Below are 20,881 nucleotides of genomic sequence, written 5' to 3'. Positions count from 1 at the left end.
TCAAGCCTTTCATACTACTATAGCTTGAATTCCAGCTCTCCGGAAAGAGGAGCATCTCCATGTAGGATACATGGCAAAAGACACCTCATCAAGGAGCACCAGCAAGGATTCACCCTAACATCAGAGCCAAGGTGATGTTGGGATTGTTTGAGAAATGTCTTGAGATATGTCAATATATTTTTTTTACATGTAGGATTGGAAATGTTGGCTTGGTTTTGCTCTGCAGTTTAGTACAGCACATCGATGCACAATGCTAGAAATGCTCAAATGTATTTGTTTTCAGGGCTTTAAGTTGTGTTTAAAATGTGTGTTTAAAATGTGTGATCCTGTCTTCCTGAGGTAGAGTATGTTATTGCCAGATTTGAGGTAAACAGAATGTGTACCCTGCTGCAGATGATTTGACCTGATGACCTATGGGAGCCATCTCATATGTAGGCCTCAGAATCTGAACTGCAAGTCATGTTCAATAACACTGAAATACTATTTGAATTCATTTCAGACGAGCAAAGCACAATTAATTTGAGAACAACATTTGCGGTGTGATGTACTTTCTGGTTGACAATATTTTGTCTGAGACGTTTATCTGAGATGGTTTCTGAGTTATAAAGGATAAGGTACAAGATGACTGGTGGCACTAAGATAATTAACATGAGGGTTTATGAATCAGAATCCATCCGGTGTCTGTCACTGAACATAATCTGATCTGGTCAAATGCAACCAGATACTGACTTCAACAGATGAACATGTTAGACATGGTTGAGGCTTAATAAGATGCCCTTTAACTTCATGTCAACAAACCTTTCTTAAATCTGTCATTTAAATGCTGATGTGATGTTAAAAGGAATTGAACTTCTAAAGCAAGGGTGTCAAACTCATTCCATGGAGAGCCAAGAGTCTGCTGATTTTTGGTTTTCCTTTCAATTAAGACCTAGACAACCAGATGAGGGGAGTTCCTTACTAATTAGTGACCTTAATTCTTCAATCAAGTACAAGGGAGGAGTGAAAACCTGCAGACACTCGGCCCTCCATGGAATGAGTTAGACACGTGTTCTAAAGAATATGTTCAATGAGTTTCGGGTTTTCTATTACTAGTGAATTCCCTTAGGACTCTGAAATGCACCCACACACCTTTATTAAACAGACTATTGAGTTGAATAGACCCATTCTTAATACTACTAGTTATATTGAGTTGAGTAGACCCATTCTTAATACTACTAGTTCTATTGAGTTGAGTAGACCCATTCTTAATACTACTAGTTATATTGAGTTGAGTAGACCCATTCTTAATACTACTAGTTCTATTCTAGTTCAATTGAGTTGAGTAGACCCATTCTTAATAATACTAGTTCTATTGAGTTGAGTAGACCCATTCTTAATACTACTAGTTCTATTCTAGTTCAATTGAGTTGAGTAGACCCATTCTTAATAATACTAGTTCTATTGAGTTGAGTAGACCCATTCTTAATACTACTAGTTCTATTGAGTTGAGTAGACCCATTCTTAATACTACTAGTTCTATTGAGTTGAGTAGACCCATTCTTAATAATACTAGTTCTATTGAGTTGAGTAGACCCATTCTTAATACTACTAGTTCTATTGAGTTGAGTAGACCCATTCTTAATACTACTAGTTCTATTGAGTTGAGTAGACCCATTCTTAATACTACTAGTTCTATTGAGTTGAGTAGACCCATTCTTAATAATAATAGTTCTATTGAGTTGAGTAGACCCATTCTTAATAATACTAGTTACAATCGGAAGTTTACATACACTTAGGTTGGAGTCATTAAAAGTCCACACATTTCTTATTAACAAACTATAATTTTCATGACAAGTAATTTTTCCAACAATTGTTTACAGACAGATTATTTCACTTATAATTCACTGTATCACAATTCCAATGGGTCACAAGTTTACATACACCAAGTTGACTGTGCCTTTAAACAGCTTGGACAATTCTAGAAAATGATGTTATGGCTTTAGAAGCTTCTGATAGGCTAATTGACATAATTTTGAGTTAATTGGAGGTGTACCTGTGGAATTATTTCAAGGCCTACCTTCAAACTCAGTGCTTCTTTGCCTGACAACATGGTTAAATCAAAAGAAATCAGCCAAGACCTCAGAAAAAAATGTGTAGACCTTCACAAGTCTGGTTCATCCTTGGGAGAAATTTCCAAACGTCTGAAGGTACCACATTCACCTGTACAAACAATAGTAAGCAAGTATATTACACACCATGGGACCACTCAGCCGTCATACCGCTCAGGAAGGAGACGCGTTCTGTCTCCTAGAGATGAACATACTTTGGTGCGAAAAGTGCAAATCAATCCCAGAACAACAGCAAAGGACCTTGTGAAGACGCTGGAGGAAACAAGTTCAAAAGTATCTATATCCACAGTAAAACGAGTCCTATATTAACATAACCTGAAAGGCAGCTCAGCAAGGAAGAAGCCACTGCTCCAAAACTACGATTAAAAAAAAGCCAGACTACGGTTTGCAACTGCACATGGGGACAAAGATCGTACTTTTTGGAGAATTGTCCTCTGGTCTGATGAAACAAAAATAGAACTGTTTGGCCATAATGACCATCGTTATATTTGGAGGAAAAAGAGGGATGCTTGCAAGCCGAAGAACACCATCCCAACCGTGAAGCACGGGGGTGGCAGCATCATGTTGTGGGTGTGCTTTACTGCAGGAGGGACTGGTGCACTACACAAAATACATGGCATCACGAGGGAGGAAAATTATGTGGATATGTTGAAGCAACATCTCAAGACACAAGACAGTCAGGAAGTTAAAGCTTGGTTGCAAATGGGTCTTCCAAATGGACAATGACCTCAAGCATACTTCCAAAGTTGTGGCAAAATGGCTTAAGGACAACAAAGTCAAGGTATTGGAATGGTCATCACGAAGTCCTGACCTCAATCCTATAGAAATTTGTGGGCAGAACTGAAAAAGTGTGTGCGAGCAAGGAGGCCGACAAACCTTACTCAGTTACACCAGCTCTGTCAGGAGGAATGGACCAAACTTCATCCAACTTATTGTGGGAAGCTTGTGGAAGGCTACCCGAAACGCTTGACCCAAGTTAAACCTTTATAAGGCAATGCGACCAAATACTATTTGAGTGTATGTAAACTTCTGACCCACTGGGAATGTGATGAAATAAATAAAAGCTGAAATAAATCTCTACTATTATTCTGACATTTCACATTCTTAAAATAAAGTGGTGATCCTAACTGACATAAGGAAGGGAATTTTCACTAGGATTAAATGTCAGGAATTGTGAAAGACTGAGTTTAAATGTATTTGGCTAAGGTGTATGTAAACTTTCGACTTCAACTGTATGTTCAAGTTCAGTTGAGTTGAGCAGGCCCATTCTTAACTCTACTAGTTCCATTAAGTTGACAAGACCCTTCTGGATTCTTGTACAGTAGTTGTATGACCTCTGACCCCTTACCGGTGACCTGGTTTGGACTCTGTACAGGCAATGTCCCTGCGAGCAGACGCAGCCCAGTGTGGAGGGGTGGTGGTGGAGCTTGAGTCTGATGACATCAGGGAGGCTCGAGCCAGGAAGGCCAGGAGTACATCAGGTCAGCTCGTCTATTGCGGGAGTGGAGAGAGAGAGATGACCAGGAGTTTACCCTGACCTCATGACCTGACAATACAACTACACAGCTATTACTTAATGATGATGTAACAACACGTTGTGATTGTCGGAACCACAGTGTTACATTTATATAGGTATTAGAGCAATTCAATATAAAGTGCTAGGTGTAAGAGCAACTTAATGTAAAGTGCTAGGTGTATGAGCTACTTAATGTAAAGTGTTAGGTGTATGAGCTACTTAATGTAAAGTGTTAGGTGTTAGAGTAACTTAATGTAAAGTGTTAGGTGTAAGAGCTACTTAATGTAAAGTGTTAGGTGTTAGAGTAACTTAATGTAAAGTGTTAGGTGTTAGAGTAACTTAATGTAAAGTGTTAGGTGTATGAGCTACTTAATGTAAAGTGTTAGGTGTACGAGCTACTTAATGTAAAGTGCTAGGTGTATGCGCTACTTAATGTAAAGTGTTAGGTGTAATGAGCTACTTAATGTAAAGTGTTAGGTGTATGCACTACTTAATGTAAAGTGTTAGGTGTAAGAGCTACTTCATGTAAAGTGTTAGGTGTAAGAGCTACTTCATGTAAAGTGTTAGGTGTACGAGCTACTTAATGTAAAGTGTTAGGTGTATGAGCTACTTAATGAAAAGTGTTAGGTGTATGAGCTACTTAATGTAAAGTGTTAGGTGTTAAAGTAACTTAATGTAAAGTGTTAGGTGTTAGAGTAACTTAATGTAAAGTGTTAGGTGTTAAAGTAACTTAATGTAAAGTGTTAGGTGTATGAGCTACTTAATGTAAAGTGTTAGGTGTTAAAGTAACTTAATGTAAAGTGTTAGGTGTTAGAGTAACTTAATGTAAAGTGTTAGGTGTTAAAGTAACTTAATGTAAAGTGTTAGGTGTTAGAGTAACTTAATGTAAAGTGTTAGGTGTATGAGCTACTTAATGTAAAGTGTTAGGTGTATGAGCTACTTAATGTAAAGTGTTAGGTGTACGAGCTACTTAATGTAAAGTGCTAGGTGTATGCGCTACTTAATGTAAAGTGTTAGGTGTATGAGCTACTTAATGTAAAGTGTTAGGTGTATGCGCTACTTAATGTAAAGTGTTAGGTGTAAGAGCTACTTCATGTAAAGTGTTAGGTGTAAGAGCTACTTCATGTAAAGTGTTAGGTGTACGAGCTACTTAATGTAAAGTGTTAGGTGTATGAGCTACTTAATGTAAAGTGTTAGGTGTATGAGCTACTTAATGTAAAGTGTTAGGTGTTAAAGTAACTTAATGTAAAGTGTTAGGTGTTAGAGTAACTTAATGTAAAGTGTTAGGTGTTAAAGTAACTTAATGTAAAGTGTTAGGTGTTAAAGTAACTTAATGTAAAGTGTTAGGTATAAGAGCTACTTAATGTAAAGTGTTAGGTGTTAAAGTAACTTAATGTAAAGTGTTAGGTGTTAAAGTAACTTAATGTAAAGTGTTAGGTGTTAGAGTACCTTAATGTAAAGTGTTAGGTGTTAGAGTAACTTAATGTAAAGTGTTAGGTGTTAAAGTAACTTAATGTAAAGTGTTAGGTGTTAGAGTACCTTAATGTAAAGTGTTAAGGAGAATGAGCCACTAAACGTAAAGTGTTAGGTGTTAGAGTAACTTAATGTAAAGTGTTAGGTGTACGAGCTACTTAATGTAAAGTGTTAGATGTTAAAGTAACTTAATGTAAAGTCTTAGGTGTTAGAGTAACTTAATGTAAAGTGTTAGGTGTACGAGCTACTTAATGTAAAGTGTTAGGTGTTAGAGTAACTTAATGTAAAGTGTTAGGTATAAGAGCTACTTAATGTAAAGTGTTAGGTATACAAGCTACTTAATGTAAAGTGTTAGGTGTTAGAGTAACTTAATGTAAAGTGTTAGGTATAAGAGCTACTTAACATAAAGGGTTAGCTATAAGAGCTACTTAATGTAAAGTTTTAGGTGTACGATCTACTTAATGTAAAATGTTAGGTATAAGAGCAACTTAATGTAGCGTTTAGTTGTAAGAGCTACTTAATGTAAAGTGCTAGGCATAAGAGCTACTTAATGTAACGTGTTAAGTATAAGAGCAACTTAATGTAACGGGTTACAGTAGGTGTAAGATAACTTAATGTAAAGTGTTAGGCATAAGAGCTACTTAATGTAAAGTGTTAGGTGTAGGCGCTACTTAATGTAAAGTGTTAGGTGTAAGAGCTACTTAATGTAAAGTGTTAGGTATAAGAGCTACTTAATGTAAAGTGTTAGGTGTACGAGCTAATTAATGTAAAGTGTTATGTGTACGAGCTACTTAATGTAAAGTGTTAGGTGTTAGAGTAACTTAATGTAAAGTGTTAGGTATAAGAGCTACTTAATGTAAAGTGTTAGGTGTACGAGCTACTTAATGTAAAGTGTTAGGTGTACGAGCTACTTAATGTAAAGTGTTATGTATAAGAGCTACTTAATGTAAAGTGTTAGGTATAAGAGCTACTTAATGTAAAGTGTTAGGTGTAAGAGCAACTTAATGTAAAGTGTTAGGTGTAAGAGCAACTTAATGCTTTTGTTTTCTGATCAGAACACATCCTGGTCCTAAATATGTTCAGACATACTCTGATGCCCAGTGCTTAATGTTAGGTGGTTTTCCAGCTATAGATGCAGAATGTGTCCTGTAGACTCATAATGATGTTATCTCTGGTTATTGTTCATGTTACTGTGTGTCTCTGTTGAACATACTCACCAGGGTCAGCCCTCATCTACCTCAGGGGCCCTAAATTCCTGATCTACGTCAGTGGGGCACTGTCCATGTGGGTAAGAAGCCTTTTCATGTAACAACAATGGGTAAGGGAGCTACAAAGCCATACCGGCTGGACACTATAAGGTTTATGTCATCAACCTGGTAGTGTCTTGCAAATCAATGAAAGATGGACATACTTTACATTTCTCTATATGCCCTTTACCCCTAGAAAGAGTAAAAAGCTAAAAGCCAAAAGCTGAAAACGTTCTTCTCCGTCATGATGACTATTTGTCTTCCTAATAGGGTGACCGTATGTGGCACTTTGCCATTTCGGTGTTCCTGATCGAGCTGTATGGACGGAACCTGCTGCTGACCGCAATATTCGGCTTGGTGGTGGCGGGGTCAGTGCTGCTGTTAGGGGCGTTGATTGGAGACTGGGTTGACCGCAACCCCAGGAACAAAGGTTAGACTAACAATCATTTATATTTACAGCTATAGGGACTGACATCTAGTCCCAAATGGCACCCGAAAGGTACTGCAATATAATAGGGAATAGGATGCTATTTGGGATACAGTCCTAATTGCCTGCCTCCCTGCCTCACATGGGCACTCTGCAGTTCAAACAGTAACAAAGTTGCATCCTACCACTATTTGGGTAAATTGCTGAGGGATTTGGCTGGATAAATGTAACCACTCACAAATTCATAGATAGAGCTATGGATGCAAGTACTGACCATCCATGAGACGAACATTATAGTTTGAATCATGTTTTTAAGCTATACAGAGTTAGTTTACAATTACAAAGTAAAACAAGCGTATATTTGGGGATCTAATGGGGTACAACAGATGATCTAAGCTCATGAGTCATTTATAAGTAATAGTATTTTAGAATCAATGGCTATATATCACTACTTTAAAAGTCCATAAAATGAATGTACTATGGCCACTGCAGAATGCCCCTTTAAGACCAATCATACATTTATGGTTCTGTAGAAGTCTTTATGGTTCTCTGAAATGAATGTACTATGGCCACTGCAGAATGCCCCTTTAAGACCAATCATACATTTATGGTTCTGTAGAAGTCTTTATGGTTCTCTGAAATGCATTGTCCCAGACTATTTTAGAGTCTTAGTTTCTTCTCCTTCCTTGGTTTTAGTGGCGCACGCATCCTTGTTGGTTCAGAACATTTCAGTGACGGTGTGTAGCATTGTGCTGATGTTGGTCTTCTTATATAAACAGTGGATTGAGAGCATTTGGGATGGCTGGTTAACTGTGAGTATATTTTTCATTTTCTCTCCCATACTGTCTAAACTCTCATGATGTGAACCAACAGTATGTTTTGGAATCAGATATGGATTGAAATAGTATTTGTATCCTTTCAAAGACTTTATCTGCACTTGATTGAGTTTGCCCGGTGCAATGGAACCAATGGAATAGTCCTAAAATGACAAACCCCACCCATCCAGTGCTCCAGGCATGCTCCATCAAACGCTCAATGTATTTGAAAGAAAATGAATACTATTTAAACCCAGGTCTGTTGAGAATCAGGCTAGATATATTATTGCAAACTGCTGTGACGGTTGCTGTTTCACCTGCACTGTTCTGTGTCCATGTTGTTGTTGCTGCTGCTGTTCTGAGCCTCCTGCTGCTCTGTGCTGTCATGTGTAGTAACGTGTTGCATCACAAAACTTACACAAGGTGGTTTGTTATACGGTGGTGATCGTCCTGGCAGATGTGGCTAACCTAGCAAGCACAGCGCTGACCATCGCCATCCAGAGGGACTGGATTGTGGTTATCACTGGATACAACCGGGGGCACCTCGCCGGTGAGACTGGCAGACCTGCCACACGCTATTACATCACGAGGGATTGTTGTTTCTGTTTCGGCTGCTGAACTGGCTGCTGGTTAAAGCACTTCAAGGTTATCAGACACTCTATGTATTTAGTTTATCTAGGATGTATCACATGCATTACAACAGAGGCCGTTTGATAATGTAGCCATTAGTAAAGCTGGTAACACAGATACCATATCACCACAACCAAACTAAACCCTGTACCTTTTGGTTGATTCTCATCTGAAGGGATGAATGCTACCATGCGGCGCATCGATCAGGTGACCAACATCCTGGCACCGCTGGCGGTGGGACAGGTCATGACCCTGGCCTCCAACGTGATAGGCTGCGGTTTCATCCTGGGCTGGAACCTGGTCTCCCTCATCGTGGAGTTTATCTTCCTGTCCCGGGTCTACCGCATTGTCCCGGCGCTGTCCGTCAAACCACCTGCGCCCGAGGACGGCCAGGCCTCCCTAGAGAGACCAGCAGAGAGGACGGAGGGACTGGTGGAGAGGAGGGGGTCACAAGGTCAGTGTCCTGTTGTCCTGGTCACTGTGTGACTACTTCAGTAGTTGAGTTGGTAAAGTCAAGAATAGTGGATCTTCCAACCTGTTTCATCCAACTTTACAGTGAAGCATAGCTTTACTTTACAGTAAAATTGAATGAAATCGGCTGTTTCCAGCTACAATTGTCAGTAGAGTATTGTTAGTAGCATGACTGATGCTTGTCCTCTCAGTAGAGTATTGTTAGTAGCATGACTGATGCTTGTCCTCTCCCTCTCAGTAGATCATTGTTAGTAGCTTGACTGATGCTTGTCCTCTCAGTAGATCATTGTTAGTAGCATGACTGATGCTTGTCTTCTCCCTCTCAGTAGAGCATTGTTAGTAGCATGACGGATGCTTGTCCTCTCCCTCTCAGTAGATCATTGTTAGTAGCATGACTGATGCTTGTCCTCTCAGTAGATCATTGTTAGTAGCATGACTGATGCTTGTCCTCTCAGTAGATCATTGTTAGTAGCATGACTGATGCTTGTCCTCTCAGTAGATCATTGTTAGTAGCTTGACTGATGCTTGTCCTCTCAGTAGAGCATTGTTAGTATCATGACTGATGCTTGTCCTCTCCCTCTCAGTAGAGCATTGTTAGTAGCATGACTGATGCTTGTCCTCTCAGTAGAGCATTGTTAGTATCATTACTGATGCTTGTCCTCTCCCTCTCAGTAGATCATTGTTAGAAGCTTAACTGATGCTGGTCCTCTCAGTAGATCATTGTTAGTAGCTTGACTGATGCTTGTCCTCTCAGTAGATCATTGTTAGTAGCATGACTGATGCTTGTCCTCTCAGGAGATCATTGTTAGTAGCTTGACTGATGCTTGTCCTCTCAGTAGATCATTGTTAGTAGCTTGACTTATGCTTGTCCTCTCCCTCTCAGTAGAGCATAGTGAGGTGGTGACATCAGCCCCGGGCCTCAGTGATGACGACATGAGCCTGAACCTCAAGGAGGTCACCAACCTGCCTCTGTGTTTTGGACGCTTCCGCTGGCTGCTGAGCACCTGTAAGGACGGCTGGAGGGCCTACTACCGCCAGGATGTCTTCCTGGCTGGGATGGGCCTGGCCTTCCTCTACACAACTGTCCTGGGCTTCGACTGCATCACCACGGGCTACGCCTACACCCAGGGCATCAGTGGCTCCCTGCTCAGTCTGCTGATGGGGGTCTCGGCTATAACAGGCCTCATGGGCACCATCATGTTCACCAAGCTGAGGAAGGCCTACGGTTTAGTCAACACAGGCATCATCTCCAGCTGTCTCCATCTTTGCTGTCTGCTGCTGTGTGTGTGTTCTGTGTTCGCCCCCGGCAGCCCCATGGACCTCCGCCTGCTCAGGCCCTTCCTGGACGCCAACTCAACGTTGTCGGCGGCCGGGGGGATGGTGGAGGGCCAGAGGCAGAAACACACCTACCCGATGCGGGGTGGCATTAATCAGCCGCTGCTGCCCGACCGCTCGTCCATCCACTGGACCAACAACACGGTGCTGTTTGAGAATATGCCATCAGGCATGGAGCCAGACTCCTACATCTCTATAATCCTGCTGTTCTTGGGGGTCATCACAGCACGCATCGGTGAGTAAGAGGGACGAGCAGACCCAGGCCCTTCACAATTGGATTGAGTTGCTGATCCACAGCTTAACAATAGCTACTGTATTATGCATGTTTCTAACCTAGGCTGTGGGTATTCAGTTATTTTGAAACTCAACAGTAAATTAGTTCAAATAGTGTTGGAAGATAATCATTTTTGTATTATACCGGAATATTTTTACCAGTTTTGATGACAGAGTGTGGGGGTCTATCTATATAGACTATAGTTTTTATTTATTTATTTTTATTTCATCTTTATTTAACCAGGTAGGCTAGTTGAGAACAAGTTCTCATTTACAACTGCGACCTGGACAAGATAAAGCAAAGCAGTTTGACACATACAACAACACAGAGTTGCACATGGAATAAACAAAACATAGTCAATAATACAGTAGAACAAAAGAAAACAAAGTCTATATACAGTGAGTGTAAATGAGGTAAGATAAGGAAATAAATAGGCCATGGTGGCGAAGTAATTACAATATAGCAATTAAACACTGGAGTGATTGATGTGCAGAAGATGAATGTGCAGGTAGAGATACTGGGGTGCAAAGGAGCAAAATAAATACCAGTATGAGGATGAGGTAGGTAGATAGATGGGCTGTTTACAGATAGGCTAAGTACAGGTGCAGTGATCTGTAAAATGCTCTGACAGCTGGTGCTTAAAGCTAGTGAGGGAGATGTGAGTCTCCAGCTTCAGAGATTGCAATTCGTTCCAGTATAGTATAGTATAGTATAGTGGTCAATCTGTATAGATCATAGTCTAGTAGTCAATCTGTATAGACTATAGTATAGTGGTCAATCTGTATAGACCATAGTGTAGTAGTCTATCTGTATAGACTATAGTATAGTGGTCAATCTGTATAGACCATAGTGTAGTAGTCTATCTGTATAGACCATAGTCTAGTAGTCTATCTGTATAGACTATAGTATAGTGGTCAATCTGTATAGACCAAAGCAACCACTGACCATTGTCTGTGTATCCTGTGTGTTCCAGGTCTGTGGTCCTTTGACCTGACCGTGACCCAGCTGCTTCAGGAGAACATCTGTGAGTCAGAACGTGGTGTGGTCAACGGGGTCCAGAGCTCCATGAACTACTTGATGGACCTTCTCCACTTCATCATGGTCATCTCTGCTCCGCAGCCCCAGCACTTTGGCATCCTGGTCATCATCTCTGTACTGTTCATCACCACAGGACACACAATGTACTTCCTATACGCACGCAAAGCCAAGAGGAAACCTGCTGGATGCCTGGACACGTAGGGAGGCGGTGCGGCTTTCCGCGACAAAGCATGTGCCCAAAGACTCCACTCTGCCTGCGCCTGCCTGTGAAATGAATGTCTCTTCTCTCTTGTTCCCTCTGCGCTCTCATTGCTAGGCAACAATACAATACTGTAACACTCCTTCCCCACCATCCAGCCATTCATTCATTACAGCACAACACAGCAACTGTCTGTCGTGTCCTCCCCAACCTGGTTGCTATCTCCCTGCATGGTCAGGTGTAGTACGGCCAAGTGCTAAGGTACAGTAACAAACTAGAACTCAGGTAAACTAAAGTAAGATCCACCTTTTCCCTTCTGTACATAGGTTGAGGTGGTCGCAACAGATGCGGTGTTGGTCCCCTACCGTGGTAGGTTCTCCCACCTTAGTGTTGGTCCCATACCGTGGTAGGTTCTCCCACCTTAGTGTTGCTCCCATACCGTGGTAGGTTCTCCCACCTTAGTGTTGGTCCCCTACCGTGGTAGGTTCTCCCACCTCAGGAAAAGGGCACAGAGGGCAGGCTGAGGCAGCAGCAGCAGAACACGCCTTTCCAGACATTTTGGATTACTGCAAGACCTTCATTATGGCAGTCTGTTGACCGTCTCAGAGTTGGGATGGGAATTGGATGGATGGATGGATGTATTTTTCTAACCCTCACACAGTAAAGAACTGGGCCTGGTGAAGCAGGTGACAGTAACAAAAAGAAGAAGAAACGAGACTTAACAACTTTAACAAGTGGCAAACATGTTACTGCTCCGTCCACTTGGAAATCCAGGAAGTCCAAAAGGAAAACTAAAGGGAAGTTGGTGTCAGGTTGTGAGATACTGAACATTATAAAGGAGACCCCCTTGATGGACAGAAGAGAGAGGCTGTAGTGTCTTCTTCTCCTGGTCTGTTTCTCTGTGGATGAATCAGGCAGACATGTGCCTATTGATTAACACATGACATCATTAAAAAAAGATAGAATTTAAACCGGATCGCAGGAACATATCATAAGAACATAAAGATAGTAAGAAAAAAACAACATGCATTGAAATCAGAGGAAACCAAACGGACCATAATTGCTTGTGTACTTAGATAACTGAAAATAGCTTCCAAATTGTAAATGCTTTCCCTTCACATAGAAACAGAGTGATTTAATGCAGTTTGACAAATTCATAGCAAACAGATTTAGACTTCCTCTTTTATTTTGTGACCTGTTTTGAGATCAGTGTTTAGTAGATTGATAGGTCTATATGATTCTGGAATAAGGCAGTGTTGTATTACACTAGAACACCTACGCATCCTGTTTCCTTGTTGTTCTCATGAACTAAAACCTTACCTCAGTACAGTACAAGAAAACCGTGTTTGAAAAACTGACTTGGACATGTCTCTCAGCTATGTACAGCCATCTCCTTTCTGTACAGTGGTAATCCCATCAAAGTTGATCTCGTTGCCATGCAAACAGCACCACATCACAATTTATTTGTTTTTCTATCATATTTTCCTGTGGCGTATTGTTCACTTACATCTATAATTTGTTGTCCCTTTCTGTTTCAGACTGTTATTTATGATGACAATAAACACGGATTAAGATGTCTTGGTATTTTGACTTGAAATGTTTTGTTACCAACATTTCCCTCTTCACCAAAGCTCATTACGAACTGATTTGGATGTCTAAAAGTCATAGTTATGACGAGTCCAGGGGGTTTCTGGGAGCTTTTCAGTCACGAGTTCCGTAAATTTCCAATAATTCTGAGAGCACATGAATGCAGCATCATAAACGACAGTCAGTATACAGTTCATGTACTGCACTACGTTTCATCCAGGAAGAGGCTCCAAAACGCCCCTCACTGCCAAGCACCAAACAGGTCTGCCTCTGACCCTACCCAGTCCCAGTTAATCCCCTCCATAAATAAAGAAGAATAGGCTGCCTCATGACTCTAACAATATTAATAAAGGCACCATTTCAACCTTCCTGAGTTAATGTTCTAGTTGGATCCTTTCCCAGATCATAGGCTACCTCATGACTCTAACAATATTAATACTGCCTGTCCCTTGTGGATCTTGTGCATATTTAATGGTGACATTTCCCAGATCTTGGCTCCCATACTGGCATAAGGCATTAGAGATTCTGCTGACGGGATCTTACTGAGCATTTTGACCGCTGGAGAGAAGACAGGATGTTCAGAAATAGAACCACAGGTGAAGCCCCGTCCCCAATTAATCAGGAAATAGGACGTAGGCCTAGTGCCACCGCTTAGTGCCATCTCTCGCTCTATATCACAGAGCGAGAGAGAGAGAGGGAGAGAGAGAGGAGAGAGAGAGAGAGAGAGAGAGAGAGGAGAGAGAGAGAGAGAGAGGAGAGAGAGAGATGAAGAGCAAAAAGATAGAGAGAGATGAAGAGGGAGAGGGAGAGATAGAGGGAGAGATAGAGAGGGAGAGATAGAAAGATAGACAGAGAGAGAGGGGGAGAGAGAGGAAGAGGAAAAAGGAAGAACAGGAGGAGATCAGGCTGTGGCAATTATCTCAACACTTTTCTTTGTAATTTGCCTGAGGCAAATTCACCTGCAATGACTCTCATGGCCAGCAGAGGTCAATGTCACTCTGGGATGTCAAGTACAAAAAATCTCAAAGTAAAGCTGTCAATTGGGATTGCTTCAGGCAGTGTGCAATATCACCCAACAATATACCCAATTTAATGCTGGAGTGGATTCTCACAGGTGCTAAACTCTCAGGGGCTGTCACGAGCTGTCAGAGGTGATTATTCTGGTCAGGGATGGATTTATCTTCGGGACACAGACTAACGAGGCCTTGCATGTGGACTATCCAATAGCCTATGTTCTGTTCAGTTTGAGAAGGAGAGTGTGAAGATCATGAGGAGGACCGGAGGTCAACTTTTATAGCTTGCCATTACTATAAATGATTTTATTAAAAACAATATGTTTCTTACCCATGATGTATTTATCGGAGTTATTGACCTCACAATAAGACAGATTCAAGTAACTCACATCGTGGTGCTGAAACTTGAAGCAGCAGCCGCAGCACAATCAATCAGAAATGGACAGCTCATAGTGCTGAAAGAAGGCAAATTCAAGCAGTCATAATTCATTTAAACCATCTTCATTTGAATTAGACTTTACTAACAACAAGAGGGCTTTGTGTTGAAGACTATTTCTTCCTATTTAAGAAAAAGGAGGTAGGCCTACCTGTTTGACAAACAAAATTAGGCTTTTGACTGCTATATCCATTAATTTGTAGGTCAATTCCTCCACCAACCATGCACTCTTTAAATAGCCTACCTGTCAGTTGAAGGGCTGTTAAGATAAAACCAAGACACCAATTGAGAGGGTGTGAGAGGGTATGAGAGGGTATGAGAAGGTATGAGAGGGTATGAGAGGGTATGAGAGGGTATGAGAAGGTATGAGAGGGTATGAGAGGGTATGAGAGAGTATGAGAGGATATGAGAGGGTATGAGAGGGTATGAGAGGGTATGAGAAGGTATGAGAGGGTATGAGAGGGTTTGAGAGGGTATGAGAGGGTATGAGAGGGTATGAGAGGGTATGAGAATGTATGAGAGGGTATGAGAGGGTTTGAGAGGGTATGAGAGGGTATGAGAGGGTATGAGAAGGTATGAGAGGGTATGAGAGGGTATGAGAGGGTATGCCATAGGCCTACTTTTTGTTAAAGAAAATGTCAAAAAGCACACGCCTCCACTTTTTATCTTACGGATACGATTATGTAAAGTGATCTATTTGATCCGTAATGCTTTATGATAGAAATATGTATGTGACTCCAATGCATATGGGGATATCATTGTTTACTTTCTTTGACATTCAGAGTCCGAGCTACAACCTTCTATAACCGAGGAGACAAAAAATTGACTTTGTTTTGGAAGTAATCTAATTCTGTTACAATCAAATTTTTTAGTTATTCACTTTCTGTATGTAAAATAGAAGATGTTTAAACCCAGACAGCTTTTAGAGAAACACTTGGGACCTTCTCTCATTGTGTTAAACCACAGAAGAAGAGTAGCCAGCAGTTAAAGCTTACATTTTTCTGCGTCGGTAGGTTCTACTCTGTCCGGGGTGGAAAGGTAAGCCTAACTTTTGAAAGTACCATGTTCAGATTCCTAATGGCTTCTCAGATGTAATTATTTGCAAACAGGAACAGTTTCATTGCAAACAAGACACACTGATTTGGCATTGGAGAAATATGACAAGATGAACACACTCTGTCCATTCTTGGCCTGTAATTTGGGTAATGTGTGTGGGCAATCTTCTGGCCCGCAGCCTGGGCACAATCAACATTCCTGGGCTGCCATGTAATGCTTCCTGGATGAAGAGCAGTTTGTAAAACTGCATATCTAAGACTGGCCTGTCCAAGAAGTGAGGGTAAATGGTGAACATGTTCTCTGCTATCCACTTTATGCTTGGTTTATTGTTTTGGATACAGACAAGGGCATTTTGTTTCAAGCGTTCGTTCGGGGAGGGTTTAGGTCAAATATATTTTTGCTGAAGGGAGGGCCAATCCACTTTCATTTCAGAGAGATCTGACTTTCTCCATGTAACGCTTATTCTAAATAACTTCAACAGCAGGGTTAGATTACGGTCTTAGACCAATGATGTACTGTAACCAGTGAACACAGCAGGGTTAGATTACGGTCTTAGACCAATGATGTACTGTAACCAGTGAACACAGCAGGGTTAGATTACGGTTTTAGACCAATGATGTACTGTAACCAGTGAACACAGCAGGGTTAGATTACGGTATTAGACCAATGATGTATTGTAACCAGTGAACACAGCAGGGTTAGATTACGGTTTTAGACCAATGATGTACTGTAACCAGTGAACACAGCAGGGTTAGATTACAGTCTTAGACCAATGATGTACTGTAACCAGTGAAACACAGCAGGGTTAGATTATGGTTTTAGACCAATGATGTACTGTAACCAGTGAAACACAGCAGGGTTAGATTACAGTCTTAGACCAGTGATGTACTGTAACCAGAGAACACAGCAGGGTTAGATTATGGTTTTAGACCAATGATGTACTGTAACCAGTGAAACACAGCAGGGTTAGATTACGGTTTTAGACCAATGATGTACTGTAACCAGAGAACACAGCAGGGTTAGATTATGGTTTTAGACCAGTGATGTACTGTAACCAGAGAACACAGCAGGGTTAGATTATGGTTTTAGACCAGTGATGTACTGTAACCAGAGAACACAGCAGGGTTAGATTATGGTTTTAGACCAGTGATGTACTGTAACCAGTGAAACACAGCAGGGTTAGATTACGGTTTTAGACCAGTGATGTACTGTAACCAGTGAACACAGCAGGGTTAGATTACGGTTTTAGACCAGTGATGTACTGTAACCAGTGAAACACAGCAGGGTTAGATTATGGTTTTAGACCAATGATGTACTGTAACCAGTGAACACAGCAGGGTTAGATTATGGTTTTAGACCAGTGATGTACTGTAACCAGGGAACTTGAAACTGCACTTGCACACTAGCACTGTTGTACTTTGTGTAGTTTATTTAATGATCTCGAGGATTATGTGCTGATGGTTTCGGTTTCTCTCTCTCTCTCTCTCTCTCCCCTGCCTTAGAAACTGTGTCAGTATCAGTATATGAAGTCAGTGGGGACGTTCCAAATGGCACCCTATTCCTTATATAGTAGTGCACTTTATAGGGAATAGGGTGCCGTTTGGGATGCACAGATTGCTGTCCTTGGTGCTTTGTCTCAGGGAGGAAACCTTCACCAGGAGGGATAAGGAAGGGAAGGTGAAGAGAATGGATAAGGAAGTCAGTTTGGTTTTAGATTCCTTTCCCTCTGAGTGACTTCACCAGTCCTGACTAGCCTGCACCCACGTCACATGATCACCCTGACATGTCTCCACCTGTTCTATGCTTTTCTGTTTTTAAATCATGAATAATAAACAATCATTTTAAATCATAAATTAGTACTTTCTGGAATCTGGTGTTGCCTCAATATTCATGTCAGAGTACAGCAAGTGTCAGGATAAGTTCAAAGTGGTAAGCTACTGAACAGACAGACAGACTGTAATGTCTTTCGTTCTCAACCCTCAATTCGTTCCCGACCCCCAGGTTGTAGATGTGAAGTCTTAAAGAAGCGATGTGCTGCAGAGGGTGAGGACATTCTCTCTCTGTGTCTCAAAATGGCACCCCAGTATAAACACAATACAACGACTAAACACATGGACCTATGGTCAAAACAAGTGCACTACATAGGAAATAGGGTGCCATTAGATATGTAGTGTCTGTCTCTTTAGATTGTGTTTGTCTCCAGACAGGCCTAAGGAGAAGCTCCACAGGGAGGGGGAGTGTGTCCAGGGAGATACTTCACATGAAGGTCCCGGAGAGACTCCATCCACAGTGAAAAGAGGCGTGCTAGGATGTATTGAAAATTACGCCGCACAGCTTCCACAAAATGTCACTTTCAAACTATGAATTTGTGGCTAATTGAGCTTAAAACATTAATTTAGCTCATAAATGATGTATGTATGAGCTACAAATTGACACATCCAGCCCAAAGCGAGAGGTTAAAAAAATACTTTAATCACTGAAATGTAATTATTCACTGGAGGAAAGATACAGTCTCACATTCACTCCAATACTAACTGTTGAGGAATGGCTTGGCGTATCTAGACTCATGCCATTGCAGGGATAAACACTTTATGTTAGAATGCTTGGTATGTCATTTTAGGAACATGTATCCAAGATGGATGTTTTACACCCAAAAATGTTCACACGGAAATCTATTTTAACTCCCTAATCTGATTTTGATTCAATCATCCTCACTGCCATTTTAACACACAGTTATGGTATAGACTAAATATACAAAACATTAGGAACACCTGCTGTTTCCATGACACAGACTGACCAGGTGAATCCAGGTGAAAGCTAGGATCCCTTATTGATGTCACTTGTTAAATCCACTTCAGTCAGTGTAGATGAAGGGGAGGAGACGGGTTAAAGAAGGATTTTTAAGCCTTGAGCCATTTGAGATATGGATTGTGTATGTGTGCCATTCAGAGAGTAAATGGGCAAGACTAAATATATAAGTGCCTTTGAACAGAGTATGGTAGTACAGTAGGTGCCAGGTGCACTGGTTTGTGTCAAGACCTGCAACACCGCTGGGTTTTTCCACACTCAACAGTTTCCCGTGTGTATCAAGAATCGTCCACCACCCAAAGGACCTTCAGCCAACTTGACCCAAATGTAGGAAGCAATGGAGTCAACATGGGCCAGCATCCCTGTGGAACGCTTTCAACACCTTGTAGAGTCCATGCCCCGATGAATTGAGGCTGTTCTGAGGGCACAACTCAATAATAGGAAGGTGTTCTTAATGTTTTGTACACTAAGTGTACTTATGGTACTTGATTAAGTCAGCACATGGTCTACCACATCTAAGACATACAAGTTAGACTGTGTTAATTAAGAGGGTAGTAATGATATCATTGTGGCTCTATAGTTAGACTGTGTTAATTAAGAGGGTAATTATAATATCCTTGTGGCTCTATAGTTAGACTGTGTTAATTAAGAGGGAAGTAATGATATCCTTGTGGCTCTATAGTTAGACTGTGTTAATTAAGAGGGAAGTAATGATATCCTTGTGGCTCTATAGTTAGAATGTGTTAATTAAGAGGGTAGTAATGATATCATTGTGGCTCTATAGTTAGACTGCGTTAATTAAGAGGGTAGTAATGATATCATTGTGGCTCTATAGTTAGACTGTGTTAATTAAGAGGGTAGTAATGATATCATTGTGGCTCTATAGTTAGACTGTGTTAATTAAGAGAGTAGTAATGATATCATTGTGGCTCTATAGTTAGACTGTGTCAATACAGAGAGTAGTGGCTCTATAGTTAGACTGTGTTAATTAGGGGGGGGGGGGGGGGGGTTGTAATGATATCCTTGTGGCTCTATAGTTAGACTGTGCTAATTAAGAGGGTAGTAATGACATCCTTGTGGCTCTGTAGTTATACTTGGTAAGGATCCGACCCTTTTTTTCAATCTTCGCCTAAAGTTACATACCCAAATCTAACTGCCTGCCTTCAGGCCCTGAAGCAAGGATATGCATATATCCATATTTAAAAGGAAACACTTTGAAGTTTGTGGAAATGTGAAATTAATGTAGGAGAATATAACACAATAGATCTGGTAAACGATAATACAAAGTTTTTTTGTTGTACCATCATCTTTGAAATGCAAGAGAAAGGCCATAATGTATTATTCCAGCCCAGGTGCAATTTAGAGTTTGGCCACCAGATGGCAGCAGTGTATGTGCAAAGTTTAAGACTGATCCAATGAACCATTGCATATATGTTCAAAATGTTGTATCAAGACTGCCCAAATGTGCCTAACTGGTTAATTAATACATTTTCAAGTTCATCATTATGCACTCTCCTCAAACAATAGTATGGTGTTATTTCACTGTAATAGCTACTGTAAATTGTTAGATTAACAACAACAATTCTTAGATTACTGTAAATTAGATTAAGAATTTAAGCTTTCTGCCCATATCAGATATGTCTTTGTTCTGGGATTTTTTTAGTTACTTACAGCTCCATTCTAATCACATTAGCCTACGTTAGCTCAACCGATCCCAGGACACCGATCCCATAGAGGTTAATTAAGAGGTGGTAATGATATCCTTGTGGCCCTATAGTTAGACTGGTCAAAATGAGTGCACTATGTAGGGAATAGGGTGCCATTTGAGACAAAGGGCTCTGCATTTGCATGAATACCTGGGGGATATGGCATAGTCTTTTCCTCATCCTCCACTGAGTCTGCTCACAGACTACTCCTCCTCTTCCTCCACTGAGTCTGCTAACAGACTACTCCTCCTCATCCTCCACTGAGTCTGCTCACAGACTACTCCTCCTCTTCCTCCACTGAGTCTGCTCACAGACTACTCCTCCTCATCCTCCACTGAGTCTGCTCACAGACTACTCCTCCTCTTCCTCCACTGAGTCTGCTCACAGACTACTCCTCCTCATCCTCCACTGAGTCTGCTAACAGACTACTCCTCCTCTTCCTCCACTGTGTCTGCTCACAGACTACTCCTCCTCATCCTCCACTGAGTCTGCTCACAGACTACTCCTCCTCATCCTCCACTGAGTCTGCTAACAGACTACTCCTCCTCATCCTCCACTGAGTCTGCTCACAGACTACTCCTCCTCTTCCTCCACTGAGTCTGCTCACAGACTACTCCTCCTCATCCTCCACTGAGTCTGCTAACAGACTACTCCTCCTCATCCTCCACTGAGTCTGCTCACAGACTACTCCTCCTCATCCTCCACTGAGTCTGCTAACAGACTACTCCTCCTCATCCTCCAC

At 41.2% G+C, this 20,881-nt stretch overlaps 1 protein-coding gene across 1 annotated transcript; it reads left to right on the top strand.

Annotated features, from left to right (window-relative positions):
- On the top strand, positions 1–13,107 carry LOC110519098 (solute carrier family 40 member 1-like). Its single transcript, XM_036937178.1, has 9 exons — positions 1–131; positions 3,484–3,589; positions 6,318–6,385; positions 6,615–6,774; positions 7,468–7,583; positions 8,010–8,136; positions 8,392–8,670; positions 9,571–10,257; positions 11,270–13,107. Exons 2-9 carry the CDS (start codon positions 3,487–3,489, stop codon positions 11,533–11,535), a joined length of 1,806 nt encoding a protein of 601 aa, XP_036793073.1. The 5' UTR covers positions 1–131; positions 3,484–3,486; the 3' UTR covers positions 11,536–13,107.
- Positions 13,108–20,881: the final 7,774 nt, after the last annotated feature.

Source organism: Oncorhynchus mykiss, chromosome 2 (assembly GCF_013265735.2).
Source record: "Oncorhynchus mykiss isolate Arlee chromosome 2, USDA_OmykA_1.1, whole genome shotgun sequence".
Classification (NCBI taxonomy): domain Eukaryota; kingdom Metazoa; phylum Chordata; class Actinopteri; order Salmoniformes; family Salmonidae; genus Oncorhynchus; species Oncorhynchus mykiss.
The sequence above is the reverse complement of the archived record's forward strand: the minus strand, read 5'-3'. Positions and strand labels throughout refer to the sequence as shown.